The sequence below is a fragment of the Dermochelys coriacea genome, chromosome 25 (assembly GCF_009764565.3).
Source record: "Dermochelys coriacea isolate rDerCor1 chromosome 25, rDerCor1.pri.v4, whole genome shotgun sequence".
Lineage (NCBI taxonomy): Eukaryota > Metazoa > Chordata > Testudines > Dermochelyidae > Dermochelys > Dermochelys coriacea.
In genome coordinates, this window is record NC_050092.1 from 7,509,297 (window position 1) to 7,530,446 (window position 21,150).

Genomic DNA, 21,150 nt, shown 5'->3' on the forward strand with positions numbered 1-21,150 from the left:
CATAACCAGAGCTCCGACAAACTGGTCTCCTCCCTTCACTCCCAGAAGCTGCCTTTTGTTCTGTCATCTCTTCCTCGTTCTTAGTTTCACAGTTTTAGATTTTTGAAGCTTGTAAGCCAAGGACTGGCAGAGAGGTGCGGGGTGCATGGAACAGCCAATTCCTGGTGCAAAGTCTACCCAGCTTGTAACAAATGTAGGCATATCTCTGTACAAAGAAAAGTAGAAGTCTTGGCTAATTGCAACCTCACCCACAGGAAATGATCTGCGCTAAACACAGCAAACTGAGCATGTAACTCCTAGCGGAACCACTTGGCCAGACCAGGCCTGGTCTGGTAGGTCTCTGTCATTTGCAAGGCCCGGCAGGCTTTGCAGAAGTGGATGGGCCAGGAACTTTGCTTGGATGGTTTTAACCATGTTCGCCACTGGAAGTAGCGCTGGTAGCGTGCTGGGTCCTTGTCCAGCTCCTGGAGATACTGGGCCAGCCCTTGAGCATTGGAAAAGTCATCAATGTGAATAAAGGCATCGGGGGGCAGAAAGTGCTCGTAGTTTTTTCGGGGGGGGCCGCAAACAACAGGCACAGCCCCTGAGCCCAGGGCGTTGTTCCAGAGCTTCTCGGTGATGTAGTCCTCATGAAGCGAGTTCTCAAAGGCTAGGTAGAACTTGTACTGGGACAGGGTGGAGAAGTGCTTGTCCCGGGGCAGAGACATGTGATGGCTGCCGTATATATCCACATGGAGGTATTTCTTCAGTTCCTCATAGTATTGCACCCGGTGGGAGGCTGGGTTCCAGTTACTCACCACCCAGGCCACCAGCTTGGACTTGGCTGGGATGCTGAAGTTCTGGGGCTGGCTGAGGACCTCCAGCCACCCGTAAGGGGTGAAGATATCAGAGTCCCTCCGGTAAGACATGGTCAGGTTGAAGAGGTTATCCATGAAGCCCAGGTTAGGGCTGTGGCTGGGGGACTCCAAGTTGAACCAGATCCAGTGCTGGGAAGGGGGCCGTGGGCCCTGGGGCAGTTTCTTTGGGCTGGAGCACACGTCCCTGTGATGCACAATCACTGCATTGGCCTTATGGAACCAGCTACGGTTGGCCGTGATGTGACAGTCCCGGATGGCAAAGAGCTCAGAGCATTTTTGCAGAGCAACAGGGTGCCCAAAGGGCCAGGTCCACAGGAGGATGGTCAGCTCCAAACCAGCCTCTGGAGCTGTGGGGTTATTACCAGGCTGGACTGTGACTGAAGAAGGATTGCCAGCCCAGAGCTGTGGGCTGGGGTCCCTGGAGGGCCGAATGTAAACAAACAAACAGAAGGCGGTTATGAATTGGGAGAGAATAAAGATTAGGAGGTGCCTGCAGGGTGGGCTTTTCATCTGGTCGCTGAGCGGCATTGCTGGCCTGGGAATGCAGGAGACACCAATAATGATATGATTAGTGATAGCAATAACTGAACATGGTGGGGGTGGGCAGGAAGGAACGATACCAAGAACTGGCAAAGCATGTTAAAAAGTGTTCCCCACAGATCTGAAGCAACGTGAAGCAGAATCACTCGCAGACTCACACCAAAGGCAGACAAGTTCTTTGGCGCCCCACACCAACCCGCCCCCGCTGAAATAACCTCATTTAGGTATGATGCTGCCCTTGTGGCTGGGAATTACTGAGGGTAAACTGGGTTGCCCAGAGAAAACTGAAATGGCTAGTCCTTTCCAACCACTTAGACCTCGTCTACACTACAGGTTACTTCGGTAGAATTTACATCTCTCAGGGGTGTGGATAATCCACACCCTGAGTGACACAAATTACCCCGACCTAAGTGCCGGTGTTGACATAGTTTCCCCTTTTCGTGGAGGTGGAGTTATTAAGCTCTCCCACCGGTTTAGGGTGTCACCCCTACAAGCGCTACAGTTGTGTAAATAGAGCTGGTGCCTCAGGACAGAAAATGGAGATAATCCCTCCTGCCAGCTGGAGATGGCTTAGGGAGGCATCAGGTAATTCCAGGTTGCAGTTTCATCCCATTCCTCATTCAAAGTACAGTGGGAACACACACCAGTTTAGATGTGACTACCACCCCTTTGGCTGACACACCAGGAACTCCCAGAGCTAAAAGCTTGAGCTGAGGAGTCCAGGCACCATAGCTGTCTGCTATAACACACACTCGCCGGTGGGTTACATAGGATCTTCCAAAGGCCTTGGGGTTTCCTTCACCGCCGCCCACCTCAGTTATTCCTCAGCCTTTTACTCCACTTTTCACCTGTCCCTTTTTTTAGAAATTCATTTGCATAACAGTACAACAGCAAGAAGTCCAGGATTCTTGGTGCTCTCTACTCAGCACTGCCATAGTCCCATCCCTGAAGAGCTCACGTCAACACAGATGCAGCAGAGGAGGAGAAACGGCTTGCCCAAGGTCATAGACCAGTCAGCTGGCAGAAGTAGGAATAGAACCCAGGGATCCTGCCACCTCAATCAGTGCCCCTGGACCAGACTGCCTATGATTAGAGAATTTACCTCCCAAACAGCATTCCAGACAGCAGTGAAGAAAGCAATTCACCTCTGGCTTCTGTCCTGACAAATTCCTGAAATGACTACAAGTGCTCTGGTGAGATGAGTTGAAGGAGCAGGTGAGATAAGAGAAAGCAAGTGACGCAAAACAGAATGAGGAGGGCAAAGTTACAGGGAGTGGATTTCATGTATCTCTGGGCCAGTTTTTAACTATATGCCAATCAGCTGCAGCCAGAACAAGTCCCCAAGAAATAAGTCCTGCCCTCTTTCAACATCCCCACCCCAAGCCCTTTCGTAACAATTGTGCCCAAGACTGATTTGTTTGAAGTTAATTGAGCACTGACGCCAAAGAAGAGGGAAGCAATTGGACTGGAAACAGCATGCAAAGAGGGACGATACAAGATTGAAACATCAGATTGGCCTTCCTGGTTGGATGTGACACTCCACCTTTCCCTGTGAATGGGATGGGCAGAGCAATGTGTGTGCTGGGATTCCAGATCTTCTCTCTCTCTCTCTCTCTCTCTTCTTCCCCCCCCCCACCCCCCGCAGCCCAGATGAATTGGTCTTGTGTATCTTAGTCACTGGGGTGAGCCATGCTTTTCAGTTGCTGCAACTGGGGTGAATTGTCTTTTTGTGCACCTGCCAGGCTGCAAGTGGCTGGCATGAAAAGGCCGTTCATGCATTAAATCAGGAGGAAATGTATTTAAATGGAAGCGCGAGCTGTTTGACTTGACTTACAGTTTCTGGATAGAGGCTGCACCTGGAAGGAGGGGCAGGAATCGGGCATGGGATGTTCAGGAATTTGCTGTGAAGGGCATTTAAATTCTTCTAATCCCTATGTGCCAGGCACAAGGGTCAGGTCTAGAGGTGCCTTTTATCCCCTAGGCTTGCCCCCAGGTACATCCTCCAGACTGGAGCTGCTTTTAAGGGTAGGATTCCAACAGGGAGGAGTATGAAAAATGTCAACGAGCGAAGGGGAGCGATATACTTAGGTTTGGTTGCCTGAGGTCACAGATTCCCAATCCTGATTGGGAAAAGCTATGTCAGACCTGGAGCTGATCTACCCTGCATTCCAGGAATGCTACTCAGGAAAGGCAGTGGGTTCTCTGATTTATTTCACTGGGAGACGGACACAGGCACTGGCTGGGTTTTCTGGGATTCAGCACTTGGGCTGGTGCAACATCACAGGGCAGAAGGAGCCTTTTATTAAAACCATCATGACTGGGGTTTTCCAAAGCATTTAAGGGACTGAAACCACTGCACTTTCTGGGAGTCCGTCACTGGTAGTTGGATGCAGAAGTCCAGGGGTAGTGTGTGTGTGTTTGTTTTTTTTTTTGGTCAAGGTCCAAATTTCTTGGTCAAAGTATAGTCAGGGTCCAGATTCCAGAGAAAATTTTTTTTAAAAAACAATGCTAATAAGTAAATACAAAAATTGGGGGTCCCTTCAAAAGCATCTGGAGGTCTGGATTTGGCCCGCGGTCTGCCTATTGACTATCCCTCAGGGTCTGAAAATCCCAGCTCATGTGGGCTGCACATAATTGTGTTCTGGGTACTGCACCTTTAAATGGGTAAGGAACTACCATTTTGTGAGACAGAGCCACAGGACAGATGCACTCTGCTCTCTCCTGAAGACTTTACTTTTCTTTTCTTTTCTTCTTGTTTGCTTGTGTCCCTTTATGTATAATATATGTTGCTGGTGCCAAGTGGATCTGGAATTTCACTGGTGTTGGGCAACTCCCCAGAGGGCCGTAGAACTGGTGTAGCAGCTCTGCAGAATTCCTCCTCCTTCTCCAGCAGCCCACAGTTTAGGGGGTTGCGTAGGGGTGCATGGCTAAGGAAAAAAAGGCACCCTCATAACTCTGGGCTCTGCCTATTCCCAGTTGCTGGAACAACCCCGCGACTGCATAAGCACCTGGGTGCAAACTACAGAGGCCTTCAGGCTGTTCTAAACTTGCACTGGCCCCAGCATACAAGGGCACCTAAATGTGAGACACAACCACCTTCTCCCTCTCCTCCTGCCCCAAAGACTCTGGGTGCTCTTTGGGTATCACAAAATATCATCAGAATTCCTTCTTCTCACAGGCTGCAGGTGAACCCCTAACTTTGGGGAGTCTAGCCCCATGACCCCACCCCTTTTGCCCAAGGCCCTGCCCCCCGCCTGCCAGAGTCCCGAGTCCACCACGCCACCTCCTGCAGCCACAGGAGCCCTAGCCAGCCTGCCCCAGCTATGCCAGCCCGAGCACCAGCCTGAGCCACCCCGGGCCTTCCTGGCCCCTGGCCACCGGCCCAAGCCTCTGGCTAGAGCTGAGTCCCTGCTGGCTTCAGGGGAGAGGGAGAGCAAGGGCTGCTAAGCTGAGGGTCCCTGGACTGGAACCCAGAGAAGAGGGTGAGCCTGGGTTCGCCTACCAGCCATGGGGCATGTGGCACAGAGGCCGTGAGCAGGAAGAGAGCCTAGGGCTCCTGAGGAACTAAACCCCGCCCGGAAGGGGGGACACAGACAGCGACACGGCCGGAGGGCCGAGCCACAGAGGACGCTGTGGTTCCTGAGGCTGTGAGAGGAGCTGCAGGCGAACGGAGTGACGGTGTGAAAACCAGGGGTTGGGGCGTTGGGCTCGAGCTAATCCCCCAGGTACCAGAAGGAGGCGCCCGTCCAGCGGCGAGTGGTGAACCCCATGGCACAGCCTTCAGAGACTTTCAGAACATATGCAGGGTAGTGGCTGCCACGTCGGTCCCAGGATATTGGAGCGACAAGGTGGGTCAATAAAAGATCTTCCCTCACCCACCTTGTCTCTTACATAAACTGTGCGAGTTGAGGACACAGCTTCCACGCTTGCACACCAGTTGGCTGCAAAAGGAGAAGTGAGGAATAAAGACAACGCTGGAAATGAAGTAGGTAATTTATTGCATATCATTTAATAGCTTTGCCCAACCTCTTCAGGCCTGCCCAGGGGTGTATTTGGTTAGTAAACAGTAGCAGATTATAAGCCTTTCATAGCTCATTTTTCTGTTTCTGCCCTTTGTGTGGCCTTCCTGGCTGGATGTGATGTGGCACCTTTGCCTTTGAAGGGGAAGGGCAGAGCTTGGGTTTTAACGCTCTGAGTGGCAGTTGATGCCTCCAAGATCTGCATCCTTAAGTCAACAATTCAGCCTCTGGGGAGACAAAATGCATCGAGAAGGAGGTGTTCTTTGGAAAAGGGACAGAATTCAAGAGGGAGAGGCTGGGCTAGTCCCTGGATTTAAGAGGTAGGCGTGGAGAGGAGTGACAAGGTGGACAGGTGAGCCACAGCATCATGAGTCAATCTCAAAATTCGGTTGCTGGGCCATTGACGGACGGAGGGGGTTTCAGTGGAACTGACTTTTCCTAGGGTTGTTCACGAGGTACGGAGCATCCACAGCTCCCTTTGGGCCAGATCCTGTGAGGCAATGAGCCCCAACAGCCCCCACTGGGGCTTGCAGGGGCCCAATCCTGCATGGCGCTGAGTGTCCCCAGGCCAAGGGAGATGATGACAACGACTCTCCCTGGCAGCCAAAGCAAGAAGTCTCTAGGCTGGAATCTGCTGAGGGGAATTGAGGGAAGAAGCTGCGGGCTGTCAAACTGGGCTCTACCCCTCCCCCCCGCACCCAGGCAAATTCCTAGGGTGAAATCCTGGCCCCACTGAAGTCAAGGAACATTTTGTCTGGGGGTCAAGATTTCACCTGGGTATTATCAAAAGTTTTCTAAAATGGTTATAAATGGGGGTAGAGAAGGGAGGGGTGGGTGTGAGAGATGGTTCTGTCCACACAGGCAGCTTGGGCTACAACCATGGTGTAAAGAAGACTGATCCTAAGAAATTGAAAACTTACACAGGGCCTGATTCAAAGCCCTTTGATATCGGTGGACAGCTGCCCATTCAATGACCTTTGAATCTGGCTCTTAATGGACGGACGACACCAGTGATTAAAACTTCAGCCCTTAATACCAGTGACCCATTGGAAGAGCCTCCATATCCCATCTCATGCACCTGCCTGCAGTGAGTAAAATCAGGGCCCCTTTTCTGTAGGTTCTCTTTGCGTTCTCCTGTATTGCTTTGTCATACTTGTCAGCACTGGTGCCATGGGCCTTTCCAGGAACAGACTCCTTGCTGAGATCAAACACAGCCTTTTAATCTGTTGCTAGTTCAAGATATTGTTAACAGAAGGGGAGCCTGGCACGAGCTCCTGCAGGCTCAGACATACTTCCTGGGAGCCAGGGAGCAGTGACTGGAGAGTGTGACATGTTTAATGTGATGGGAATATGTTGATGGTGTGATTTCACGCTAGAAAGAGAAACAAATGTCTGTGTTGTTGTTGGAGTCAAAACATGCCACTGCTTGATTCGCATAAGGAATCTTAGTAAAGCAGATTCCCTGGGCCAAATTCATACATGGGTTATGGGGTGGAGCTGCACCAGCAAATAAATGGGCCTTTGCTTCTATTCCAAGTATCTTGGGTGTTCACTTATTGGACCCTTCATGTTACACACCTCTGATGGTGATGCTATGTGTGTCAGGGTACATCTGCACTGGAGCTGGAGATGTAATTTCCAGCTCAGGTACACAGATGTGCACTAGCTAGTGTGCTACAAATAACAGTGTGGGGGTTGGAGCACAGGCCAACCACCTGACTACAATCCCATCCGAGACCATCAGCACATACTTGAGTGGCTTGCCCACATACTGCTGGTCAACCAAAGCTAGCATGAATAGGTCTCCCCGAGCTGGGAATTACACCTCTAGCTGCAGTGTGGATGTACTCTCAGGGGTCCATAGGTGCAGGACACACATCTCAAGGGGTGTGGACTTCATATCTCAAAGGGAAGAGAGGAAGAAGGTGTTTGATGAAGAACCCCAGGGAGCTCGCTTCTGCTTCTCACCTCACTTACAATGGAGTAAATCAAGAGCAGGTCAGTTGGTGGAGTGACTTCAGTGTGAAACCCCAGCCAATGAAATGAGAATCAGACCCAGGCAGCTGTCCACTCCTGCTTCTAGATGGCTACAAGCCAAATCTTCTGCTGCTGTAAATCTACATGACTCTACTGAATTTAATAGAGCCATGCCAATTTACACCCACTGAGGTTCTGGCCCTATAAAGCTGAGTAATTCTTGGAAATTAGGCACCTTGCAAGATCTGTCCATTTCCCTGACTTTGTACCCAGTCTGGCTCCCACTGGCTTTAATTTCACCATAACACATCACAATTTCACCCCTATTGCTGTCTCTGCCCTCGCCTCGCAATCTCCAAGTGTGTTCTGGGGATCAGCCACAGTGAGGAGTGGAACGAGGTGCCGATATCCAGGCGCTGCTCTGAGCTGGTAGCGTTTCACACCAACTGTGCCCCGGTGTAAATGGCTGCATGAAGTGCAAAGAGATGGAAAATCACCTCCTCTCCTCCCCAGGTCTTTCATCCCCCTGGCCCATCCCCATAGCAGCACTCCTCTCTCCACTTCTGTGCCAGATAATGCTTTGAGTTGACTTGGCCCTATCTCAATTCTCACCTGGTAAATGTCTCAAGGGCAAAAGTCCTTCTTGATCTGGATTCCACCTCCATCTTCTACACAGACCTTCCTTTGGTTTCTACAGCATGTCACTGTTGGTCAGAGATTCACTACTCAGCAGGTGGGTCCAACAAATCTTTATTAAGGCAAACCACTAGCAAATAATAATCAGTGCACTCACAAGTGGGAAGCTCAGGATGATCTCCTCACAGCTGCTTTCAGAACTGGACAATGCAGCTTCTGTTTCCCTTTGTTTGACAATTTTTAAACTTTTGTTCACTTTATTCATATATATGTCTTAGTTTCTGATTACCCTGTTAAGTCCCCTCCCCTGTTCAAACAGGTTTGGGTTAGCTCAGACAAGTTTCTTCTAGTTTCATGGCTACTTTCTTTCGTTTTTCCCATAAATATGATCGCTCAGCAATTACACATGCAGGCTTCTCATTAAGCTTAAGCTGTTAAACCAGAGGCTGATTTACAGTAAAACACAGGGGGCCCCGGCTAGGGGGCCCCAGGGCCGGGCAACGGCGGAGTTAGAAGCTTGGTCCTGCCGGTTCCTGTTGCAGGCTCCGCCCCCACCAGCAGCCAAGCTCCCCTTTCCCCCACCGCTTTCCCCACTGCCGAACAGCTGTTTGCCGACACTCGGGTAGCTCCGGGAGGGAGGGGGAGGAGCAGGGCCGCAGCGTGCTCGGGGGAGGAGGCAGGGAAGAGGCGGCACTGGGGCTTTGGGGAAGGGGGTGGAATCGGGGCAGGGCAGAGCAAAGGCAGGGCCCCCACATTCCCCCTACACATACCCCTCCCCCGGCCGTGAGCCGCAGGGGGCTGGGAGCACCCCCACAACCCAGCCCAGCCCCCTGCCCTCCCTGACTCCTGCACCCCCACATATACCCCCACTCTGAGCACCAAATGGGAGCTCCTGCACCCTCCCCCCACATTCCCACCTGCACCCCTTGCACCAAATGGGAGCTGCCCCAGGTGAGCGCTCCACACCCCAACCTCCTGCCCCAACCCTGAGCCCCCTTCTGCATCCTAACTCCTGGCCAGACCCTGCACCCCAACCTCCAGCCCACTCCTGCACCCTAACTCCCACCCAGACTCTGCAGCCCCCAGCCCTGAGCCCCCTCGCACACCCCAAAGTCCTGGCCAGACCCCACACCCCAACTTTTTTTACTTTATAAAGCACTCTTATCCAAAGCGCTTTACAATAGTTAGCTAATGGTACAAACAAAGTTTGGAAAGAGCATTAAGTGGTCCGCCAAGACCCACAGCGATTTTTCAAGTGGTCTGTGGAAAAATAAGTTAGACTACAAAAAAAACAATCAAAGTACCTCCCTTTATATTCATATACTTCCTACTACTTATAGGAGGAGGATGGAGGAAAAAAGAATGAAAAACGGGGGCTGGGGGGGGAGATAAGAGAGAATGTTCTTGGCCAGGTACCAAGGAGGGGCCCCAAAAATGAAGCTGAGCACAGGGCCCCACTAACTCTAAATCCGCCACTGTGTTAAACTTCATCAAACCAGACTCTTAAAAATCAGAGCAGGCTTCTTATCTGGCCTAAAATATGCCTTTGCTCCCAACGCTCCTGATCTTGGGATCATCCCTGATCCTGACCACTCTCCCATGTCTCAAATCCCCTATAGGTGACCTTTTGGTGGGTGCCTAGCTACTCTTTGTGCCTATAAAAATAATCTCCCCATAATCTGCCTCCAGGCACTGTAACCCACTACACACCGGCTCCACTCTTCCTCTGCTGAAACTCTCTCCCCTGGATTAGTTGCATCTACTCTCCAGCTGATCTCCTTAAATCTCCACTCTCCAGGCACCAGCATCTGCAGAATGCTACTCCCCGCCATGCTGAGAAACCTGCCCCGCTACATTGCCTCCCTCCATCCTCAGATTTCACTGGCTTCCCCACTTCTTTCAGGGCTGCTGTCCTCGGTTTTGGAAGCCATGCTGGAGCCTGATCCGCTAACAACCCCTTTGCACACAGACTCCCTGCTGAAGTGAAGCATGGAGGTCTAATCAGAGTAGTCCCAAGAAAGAGCTCTTAACAGCGCTGGTGTGAGCATCCATGGGTCCAGAACATGTGGCTGCTGGTCCCTGGGTGTCTGCCCCATCCACACCACCACCGCATAGCTCTGGGGAAGCAGGTTCCATGGGCTGAAAGGCGTTGCTGCCCACAAAGGGTCTGATTGGCAGTGCTTCCCAGTTCCCTGACTGATCCAGGTGCTCTATTTAAGCCTGGAGGGCACAGAAGAAAATTTTCTGTACAACTGGGTGGATACTTAGCTGGCTGCTTTGACACAGCCTGCTCCTTTGCATTGCTTTGGCTCCTGATCTCCGACTCCAGCTCTGACCCTTAGCTCAGGTCCCAAGCCCCTAACTCCAGCTCCACCCACTAAGCCGGAGCACCCATGCCCTGCTCATAACAGCTGGTAGCTGTGGCAAGATTGAAATGCACTGTATATTTTATGTTCCTGAGACAGGTCTTTGATTTCCTCGCTGTTGTGTGTGTGTCAGATGCTTATTGTAAAATATAGGTTTCTACCATATGGCTTCTTGACCCTGAAAACTGGAGCCAGGTAATAAACGCTTGTGTTTTCTCTGCTCTTTATTGCATTTGCCAAAATGATGTTGCCCCATTTTAAACAAGAAATGTTGAAACTTGACATTTCCAGTTGATGGGGAAATGTTGATATTTTGAAATTTGGTTTTAGTCCAAACTGGAACGAAAACAAAGATTTTTGAAATTTCAGAACATCTGAAAAATTTCAGGTTTCAGAGTAGCAGCCGTGTTAGTCTGTATTCGCAAAAAGAAAAGGAGTACTTGTGGCACCTTAGAGACTAACAAATTTATTAGAGCATAAGCTTTCGTGAGCTACAGCTCATGCTCATGCTCATGCATCTGATGAAGTGAGCTGTAGCTCACGAAAGCTTATGCTCTAATAAATTTGTTAGTCTCTAAGGTGCCACAAGTACTCCTTTTCTTTTTGAAAAATTTCAGTTTTGGACAACTTTCATTTTAAAATTCGGATATTCTATTTCCCCCCCCCCCCCCGTTTTTAATATTTTCATTATTTTTACATTATTTTGTGTCCGTAATAGTCATGCATCATATGCATGACTACTAGGACTTGCCATAATATAACATAATAGTTAAAATATTCTATTTTATTTTAAAAATCATTATGGGCAGAATCAAACTGCTGCCTTTAGATACATTAAGGGAAACAGTTTGATACTTTGACCCAAAAATGGCATTTTTCATCCAAAAAAAATTTGACAAAAAATGTCCAACCAGCTCTATCATAAACCTTCTCTTGGTTTCTAACTCTGCCTTTGAGTCTGTGTAGCTGGGTTCTCATTTTATTAAGATACAGAGCATATAGTATGTTTCACTTTTGTAAAGCTTTGGGTCTGATTCTCTCTTGCCTGCATCTTGGGCCTCATTCTCATTTGGGGCCCCTTGAAGATTGTTTGGAAGGGCAAATGTATCCCTTCAGTCCCCTGGTAGCACCAGCCCTGCCCCCAGGATTCCCCCATGCCAAAGAAATTCCCAACTAGAGAGTTACCCCATTATGGTCTCTTTGTGCCAGTGGAGCAGTGCAAAGAAACTGTGTCACAACAGAAAACCAGGCCTTCTGTGTCTAATAACTTCCACTATGGGTTAAAGGGAGCAACAAAGAACAAAAGTAAAGTTCTCCTAGAAGAGCAGAGTGTGTATCTCCTCTGGCATAGGCTGCATCTGCTCTGTCTGACAAAATGGCAGCCGCGTGGGCTCCTTAGCCATTTAAAGGTGTCAGACCCAGAAAACAAAGGGGCAGGTTGTGATCCCCTGGACAAGTATCACCTTGAACCATGGGGTGACTCAATAGGGCTACACAGGAATCATAGAATCATAGAATATCAGGGTTGGAAGGGACCTCAGGAGGTATCTAGTCCAACCCCCTGCTCAAAGCAGGACCAATCCCTAACTAAATCATCCCAGCCAGGGCTTTGTCAAGCCTGACCTTAAAAACTTCTAAGGAAGGAGATTCCACCACCTCCCTAGGTAACGCATTCCAGTGTTTCACCACCCTCCTAGTGGAAAAAGTTTTTCCTAATATCCAACCTAAACCTCCCCCACTACAACTTGAGACCATTACTCCTCGTTCTGTCATCTGCTACCACTGAGAACAGTCTAGATCCATCCTCTTTGGAACCCCCTTTCAGGTAGTTGAAAGCAGCTATCAGATCCCCCCTCATTCTTCTCTTCTGCAGACTAAACAATCCCAGTTCCCTCAGCTTCTCCTCATAAGTCATGTGTTCCAGTCCCCTAATCATTTTTGTTGCCCTCCGCTGGACTCGTTCCAATTTTTCCACATCCTTCTTGTAGTGTGGGGCCCAAAACTAGACACAATACTCCAGATGAGGCCTCACCAATGTCAAATAGAGGGGAACGATCACGTCCCTCGATCTGCTGGCAATGCCCCTACTTATACATCCCAAAATGCCATTGGCCTTCTTGGCAACAAGGGCACACTGTTGACTCATATCCAGCTTCTCACCACTGTAGCCCCTAGATCCTTTTCTGCAGAACTGCTGCCGAGCCATTCGGTCCCTAGTCTGTAGCGGTGCATGGGATTCTTCCATCCTAAGTGCAGGACTCTGCACTTGTCCTTGTTGAACCTCATCAGATTTCTTTTGGCCCAATCCTCTAATTTGTCTAGGTCCCTCTGTATCCTATCCCTACCCTCCAGTGTATCTACCTCTCCTCCCAGTTTAGTGTCATCTGCAACTTGCTGAGGGTGCAATCCACACCATCCTCCAGATCATTTATGAAGATATTGAACAAAACTGCCCTGAGGACCGACCCTTGGGGCACGCCACTTTATACCGGCTGCCAACTAGACAAGGAGCCATTCATTACTACCCATTGAGCCCGACAATCTAGCCAACTTTCTATCCACCTTATAGTCCATTCATCCAGCCCATACTTCTTTAACTTGCCGGCAAGAATACTGTGGGAGACCATGTCAAAAGCTTTGCTAAAGTCAAGGAACAACACGTCCACTGCTTTCCCCTCATCCACAGAGCCAGTTATGTCGTTGTAGAAGGCAATTAGATTAGTCAGGCATGACTTGCCCTTGGTGAATCCATGCTGACTGTTCCTGATCACTTTCCTCTCCTCTAAGTGCTTCAGAATTGATTCCTTGAGGACCTGCTCCATGATTTTTCCAGGGACTGAGGTGAGGCTGACTGGCCCGTAGTTCCCAGGATCCTCCTTCTTCCCTTTTTTAAAGATGGGCACTACATTAGCCTTTTTCCAGTCGTCCGGGACTTCCCCCGATCGCCATGAGTTTTCAAAGATAATGGCCAATGGCTCTGTAATCACATGCACCAACTCCTTTAGCACTCTCGGATGCAGCGCATCCTGCCCCATGGACTTGTGCTCGTCCAGCTTTTCTAAATAGTCCCGAACCACTTCTTTCTCCACAGAGGGTTGGTCACCTCCTCCTCAGGCTGTGCTGCCCAGTGCAGTAGTCTGGGAGCTGACTTTGTTCGTGAAGATGGAGGCAAAAAAAAGCATTGAGTACATTAGCTTTTTCCACATCCTCTGTCATTAGGTTGTCTCCCTCATTCAGTAAGGGGCCCACACTTTCCTTGACTTTCTTCTTGTTGCTAACATACCTGAAGAAACTCTTCTTGTTATTCTTAACATCTCTTGCTAGCTGCAACTCCAGGTGTGATTTGGCCTTCGTGATTTCACTCCTGCATGCCCGAGCAATATTTTTATACTCTTCCCTGGTCATTTGTCCAATCTTCCACTTCTTGTAAGCTTCTTTTTTGTGTTTAAGATCAGCAAGGATTTCACTGTTAAGCTAAGCTGGTCGCCTGCCATATTTGCTATTCTTTCTACACATCGGGATGGTTTGTCCCTGTAACCTCAATAAGGATTCTTTAAAATACAGCCAACTGTCCTGGACTCCTTTCCCCCTCATGTTATTCTCCCAGGGGATCCTGCCCATCAGTTTCCTGAGGGAGTCAAAGTCTGCTTTTCTGAAGTCCAGGGTCCATATTCTGCTGCTCTGCTTTCTTCCCTGTGTCAGGATCCTGAACTCGACCATCTCATGGTCACTGCCTCCCAGGTTCCCATTCACTTTTGCTTTCCCTACTAATTCTTCCCGGTTTGTGAGCAGCAGGTCAAGAAGAGCTCTGCCCCTAGTTGGTTCCTCCAGCACTTGCACCAAGAAATTGTCCCCTACACTTTCCAAAAACTTCCTGGATTTTCTGTGCACTGCTGTATTGCTCTCCCAGCAGATATCAGGCTGATTGAAGTCTCCCAAGAGAACCAGGGCCTGCAATCTAGTAACTTCCGTGAGTTGCCAGAAGAAAGCCTCGTCCACCTCATCCCCCTGGTCCGGTGGTTTATAGCACACTCCCACCACGACATCACCCTTGTTGCTCACACTTCTAAACTTAATCCAGAGTCTCTCAGGTTTTTCTGCAGTTTCATACTTGAGCTCTGAGCAGTCATACTGCTCCCTTACATACAATGCAACTCCCCCACCTTTTCTGCCCTGCCTGTCCTTCCTGAAGCAGGGTGAGTCAGAGTAATTGCTCCCCGCAACATATGAGTTCAACCAGGTAGATTTTTAAAAGAAAAGTTCTGAAATTCTGCTCTGTGATGGCCCCTGCTGTTGAGAAGCCCGGTCTGAAGGCTCCGCTCAAGGTGCTCAGCATCTGGAAACTCAACCAATGGCTGGGCTTCACTTCATAAATAGAGGAAAACCATATCCCTTCTTGACTGCAGTTTCTGGCAGATGCTTAATGCAATTTATTCTTAAGCCCTCCGTGTGTCCATTGGAGCATCCTGTCCCTGGTCCACTGGAGCCTCATAGTATTCACACATCCACTGCTCCCAAAGCCTACCAGTTACACCTCTGAGCACTGCTCCATTTAACACTGCACTTAGGTAAGTTTGTAGTGAACACAAGAAAAAGTGTGTTTAACAATGTATAGAGTCAAGTGATAGCAAGTAGAAATATTGGAAACAAAGGGCTACATATAAAATAAAACCAGACATTAATTTACAAGGGACATCTTTAATACAGTGTTGCTCACCAGTGCTTGTCAACCAGACAGCCCGTGATCTCTTTTCCATGAGACCAGCTATGCTGTCTGCTTGTCCCCTAGGTGAAGGATGCCACATGTCCCCTTACTCTCTCCTGATATATCAGACGAATCCTTTGATCTTAATCCTAAATGGGACATGCTCCTGCTGTGTCTTGCTTCCTGTTGATTTTGTGATCGCTTATCAATTTCACAGTCCTTATCAGCTGGAGGCTCCATATCCAAATAGACTTACATTGGGTGTCTCTCAAAGCACAATGACCAGACAGAAAGCTAAGCATCTCCTGCCCCTTCCCTGAACAGAGCCTGTGTTATGACCCACAGGTCTGCAAGGTCTCTAGCAGTAGCCACACTCCAGTCTCCTGATGTTTGGGACCCACCAAGCCCAGCTCCACCCCTGAAGTCCCATTGACAGAATCCCAGAGCAGCTGACTGGCCAGCTGGCCCTACTTAAGCCATCAGCAGGAATCAGAAGCTGTCTGAACAACTGGACTCCACCATGTGCTGTCTGCTTCTGACCTCCAGTTTGTCTCCTGACTCTGACTTCCCAATATCCAGACCCAGCTGACTCCTAAACTCCTGCCGTGTGACTGTGGAGTCTTGCTTTGACCACTAGAGCTGGCTGCCCATGACCTGGCTATCACAACCTGTCTGAGGTATGTCATTTCCTGGTGACTCTGACTTTAACTTCAAGGCTTTAGGCATATAATTCCACTATAGATACATAACTTTTTAAATGTTATCTGTACATATCTTTTGCAATGATTATGACCAGTGATCTACTGGATCTCAGCAGAGATCTTGCATGCCATGCTTTGGTGAATTATTGCACATACAGTAGAATCTCAGAGTTACAAACACCTCGGGAATGGAGGTTGTTCGTAACTCTGAAAAAAAGGTTATGGTTGTTCTTTCAAAAGTTTGTGACTGAACATTGACGTAATACAGTTTTGAAACTTTACTGTGCAGAAGAAAAATGCTGCTTTCCCTTTATTTTTTTAGTAGTTGATGTTTAACACAGTACGATATTGTATTTGATTTTCTTTTGGGGGTGGGGGGGGTTTCTGCAGCTGCCTGATTGTGCACTTCCAGTCCAAAGGAGGTGTGTGATTGACCGGTCAGTTCATAACTCTGGTGTTCATACCTCTGAGGTTCTACTGTACACTTGACCTGGGGGATCCCTGTCAAACTCTGTGCCCCCTGTTTCTGGGTCACAGATTCATACCCTTAAGCTGTTCCAGTGCTACAGGATGCGCCTGAGGACAGGTCAGCAGTCGGACAGGACCTTTAATTCTGACCCATGTGCCAGGGACGTTGTAGATGAAGGATTGTCATTCCAATGGAAATGGCTTTTACATTTTTCTAACCTCAAATTCCTGAACATCCCAGCCTGAGCCCCTACCCCGTGCAGCCTCCATTCAGAAACAATAATTCAAGTCAAACAATCCGTGCATCTATTTAAACAAATTTCATCCTGATTTCATGTGTAGCTGCCTTTTTGCACCAGCCCATTGCAGCCAGGCAAGTAAATTGTAAAGAACAATTCTCTTTTTCTCTCCAGTCACAGCAAACAAAGAGCATGGCTCTCCCCAGTAACTGAGATGTAAGATGCAAGTGCTCCGGGGCTGGAGCACCCACGGGGAAAAATCCACCAGCAGCTCCCCGCTCTGGCACCCCACCCCGGCATCCCACCCCAGCTTGTGTCTGCCTCCTCCCTGAGCACGCCTTCCTCGCTTCTTCTCCCAGCACTTGCTGCTGCAAAACAGCTGTTTTGCAGCATAACAAGCTTTGGGAGGGATGGAGGAGGAGCAGGACCACAGCACACTCAGGGAAGGAGGTGGGGAAGAGACAGGGTGGGGATTTGGGGAAGGAGTCCAATGGGGCAGGGAGGGGGTGGAGTTGGGGCAGGGACTTTGGGGAAGGGGTTAGAATGGGGGTGGGGCAGGGGGTGTGAGCACCCACCAGTGCCAGGAGAATTAGTGCCTATGGCAAGATCCACTCAAACAAGCAGCTGGTCTCTCCGAAGTAGACCCCATATCTCTGTCCAACTCAGCTCTTCCAGGCTGCAGGAGTCATGGCAGGTGTGCCATTTAAGAGGGATGGGGGGGCTCTAGCCCCCTCCCCAAACTTTGTACCTGAGGTCTGCTCACAGTTCACACAATAGACCCAGACAGAGCTCTTAACTGCAACACAGTTTGAGTGTGGAATATGGTGGGTTCTGCTCTGCTCCCACCTTCTGCCCTTGGGGCAGGGAGTTTGTTTGTTTATAAACAGAGGTAGGGCAATTAAGAGAACAAAAGACTTGTCATTACATTAAATTAAGGGTCTTTAGGTGATCCTGAAAGCATTGCCAGGCATTCCAGGTAAAATATAGGAAACAAAACATTGGAATAAAGACTCCCTTTTCAGAACGGAGAGAGGTAAATGGTAGTGTCCTCCAGGGGTCTGTCCTGGGTCCTGTGCGCTGTTCAACATATTCATCAATGACCTGGAAAAGGGATAAAAAGGGAAGTGGCAAAATTTGCAGATGATATAAAACTACTCAGGATAGTTAAGTCTGAAACTGACTGTGAAGAGCTACAAAGGGATCTCACAAAACTGGGTGACTGGGCAACACAATGGCAGATGAAATTCAATGGTGATAAATGCAAAGTAATGCACCTGGAAAAATATAATCCCAACTATACATACAAAAGGATGGGGTCTAAATTAGCTGTTGCATGAAAACATTTGCTCAATGTGCAGTGGCAATGAAAAAAGCAAAAAGAATATTGGCAATTATTAGGAAAGGGCGAGATAATAAGACAGCAAATATCATATTGCCTCTATATAAATCCATAGTACACCCATATATTAAATACTGTGTGCAGATTTGATCACCCTATCTCAAAAAAGATATACTGGATTTGGAAAAGCTACAGAGAAGGGCAACAGAAATGATTACGGGTACGGAGCGGCTTCCATATGAGGAGAGATTAAACAGACTGGGACTTTTCAGCTTGGAAAAGAGATGACTAAGGGGAGATATGATAAAGGTCCATAAAATCATGACTGGTGTGGAAACAGTCAGAGCTTCAAGTCGCCCAAAGGGGTGGCAGTCCATTTGTCTTGAGCACAGATGTCGTCTGCTTCTGATTCACCCAGTTCACTCACACACCTTTGTTCAAAAATGAACACATATACATTGCTCATTATACAACACTTTAGTCATATTGTTCAATGTATGCCACATACACCCTTCTAGTAAAATGAGTTTATTACGGAGCTTTGGAGCAACAAGCCAGGACAAGCACACCCACTTTTGAGGAGTCCACTTGGTACAACCTCTGGTGTCTAATAGCTTTCCTCCCTCCCCAGCCCACTGGCTAGAAATTTGAGGTATCCAGAAGGATCCCATGTATAATATGGGGAGTGGGTTAACCTTTCATGTCCTTGCTTCCAAAGACTAACAAATTTATTTGAGCATAAGTTTTCATGAGCTACAGCTCACTTCATCAGATGCATTCGGTGGAAAATACAGTGGGGAGATTTATATACACACACAGAGAACATGAAACAATGGGTTTTATCATACACACTGTAAAGAGAGTGATCGCTTAAGATGAGCCATTACCAGCAGGAAGTGGGCGGGGGAGGAGGAAAACCTTTTATGGTGATAATCAAGGTGGGCCATTTCCAGCAGTTAACAAGAACGTCTGAAGAACAGTGGGGGGTGGGGCGGGAGAAATAACATGGGGAAATAGTTTTACTTTGTGTAATGACTCATCCATTCCCAGTCTCTATTCAAGCCTAAGTTAATTGTATCCAGTTTACAAATTAATTCCAATTCAGCAGTCTCTCGTTGGAGTCTGTTTTTGAAGTTTTTTTGTTGAAGGATAGCCACTCTCAGGTCTGTAATCGAGTGACTGGAGAGATTGAAGTGTTCTCCCACTGGTTTTTGAATGTTATAATTCTTGACGTCTGATTTGTGTCCATTTATTCTTTTACGTAGAGACTGTCCAGTTTGACCAATGTACATGGCAGAGGGGCATTGCTGGCACATGATGGCATAGATCACATTGGTAGATGCGCAGGTGAACGAGCCTCTGATGGTGTGGCTGATGTGATTAGGCCCTATGATGGTGTCCCCTGAAAAGATATGTGGACAGAGTTGGCAACAGGCTTTGTTGCAAGGATAGGTTCCTGGGTTAGTGGTTCTGTTGTGTGGTGTGTGGTTGCTGGTGAGTATTTGCTTCAGATTGGAGGGCTGTCTGTAAGCAAGGACTGGCCTGTCTCCCAAGATCTGTGAGAGTGATGGGTCGTCCTTCAGGATAGGTTGTAGATCCTTGATGATGCGTTGGAGAGGTTTTAGTTGGGAGCTGAAGGTGATGGCTAGTGGCGTTCTGTTATTTTCTTTGTTGGGTCTGTCCTGTAGTAGGTGACTTCTGGGTACTCTTCTGGTTCTGTCAATCTGTTTCTTCACTTCAGCAGGTGGGTATTGTATTTGTAAGAATGCATGATAGAAATCTTGTAGGTGTTTGTCTCTGTCTGAGGGGTTGGAGCAAATGCGGCTATATCGTAGAGCTTGGTTGTAGACAATGGATCGTGTGGTATGATCTGGATGAAAGCTAGAGGCATGTAGGTAGGAATAGCGGTCAGTAGGTTTCCGATATAGGGTGTTGTTGATGTGACCATCGCGTATTAGCACCATAGTGTCCAGGAAGTCCAGTGACTTTGTCGTCACCCATAACTATTTCACATTTGGGGACAATGTATACCTTCAAATCAGCGGCACTGCAATGGGTACCCGCATTGCCCCACAGTATGCCAACATTGTTATGGCTGACTTAGAACAACGCTTCCTCAGCTCTCGTCTCCTAATGCCCCTACTCTACTTGCACTACATTGATGACATCTTCATCTTCTGTACCCATGGAAAAGAAGCCCTTGAGGAATTCCACCATGATTTCAACAATTTCCATCCCACCATCAACCTCAGCCTGGACCAATCCAAGCAAGAGATCCCCTTCCTGGACACTACGGTGCTAATACGCGATGGTCACATGAACACCACCCTATATCGGAAACCTACTGACCGCTATTCCTACCTACATGCCTCTAGCTTTCATCCAGATCATACCACACGATCCATGGTCTACAGTCAAGCTCTACGATATAGTCGCATTTGCTCCCACCCCTCAGACAGAGACAAACACCTACAAGATCTATATCATGCATTCCTACAACTACAATGCCCACCTGCTGAAGTGAAGAAACAGATTGACAGAGCCAGAAGAGTACCCAGAAGTCACCTACTACAGGACAGACCCAACAAAGAAAATAACAGAACGCCACTAGCCATCACCTTCAGCTCCCAACTAAAACCTCTCCAACGCATCATCAAGGATCTACAACCTATCCTGAAGGACGACCCATCACTCTCACAGATCTTGGGAGACAGGCCAGTCCTTGCTTACAGACAGCCCTCCAATCTGAAGCAAATACTCACCAGCAACCACACACCACACAACAGAACCACTAACCCAGGAACCTATCCTTGCAACAAAGCCCGTTGCCAACTCTGTCCACATATCTTTTCAGGGGACACCATCATAGGGCCTAATCACATCAGCCACACCATCAGAGGCTCGTTCACCTGCGCATCTACCAATGTGATCTATGCCATCATGTGCCAGCAATGCCCCTCTGCCATGTACATTGGTCAAACTGGACAGTCTCTACGTAAAAGAATAAATGGACACAAATCAGACGTCAAGAATTATAACATTCAAAAACCAGTGGGAGAACACTTCAATCTCTCCAGTCACTCGATTACAGACCTGAGAGAGGCTATCCTTCAACAAAAAAACTTCAAAAACAGACTCCAACGAGAGACTGCTGAATTGGAATTAATTTGCAAACTGGATACAATTAACTTAGGCTTGAATAGAGACTGGGAATGGATGAGTCATTACACAAAGTAAAACTATTTCCCCATGTTATTTCTCCCCCCCAGCCCACCCCCCACTGTTCCTCAGACGTTCTTGTTA

At 48.4% G+C, this 21,150-nt stretch overlaps 1 protein-coding gene across 1 annotated transcript; it reads right to left on the reverse strand.

The window, feature by feature from the left end:
• Positions 1–288: 288 nt before the first annotated feature.
• On the reverse strand, positions 289–1,385 carry LOC119848411 (3-galactosyl-N-acetylglucosaminide 4-alpha-L-fucosyltransferase FUT3-like). The gene has a single exon (XM_038384195.2). The coding sequence runs from the start codon at positions 1,383–1,385 to the stop codon at positions 297–299; it is 1,089 nt and encodes a 362-aa protein (XP_038240123.1). The 3' UTR covers positions 289–296.
• Between the last annotated feature and the right edge of the window lie 19,765 nt (positions 1,386–21,150).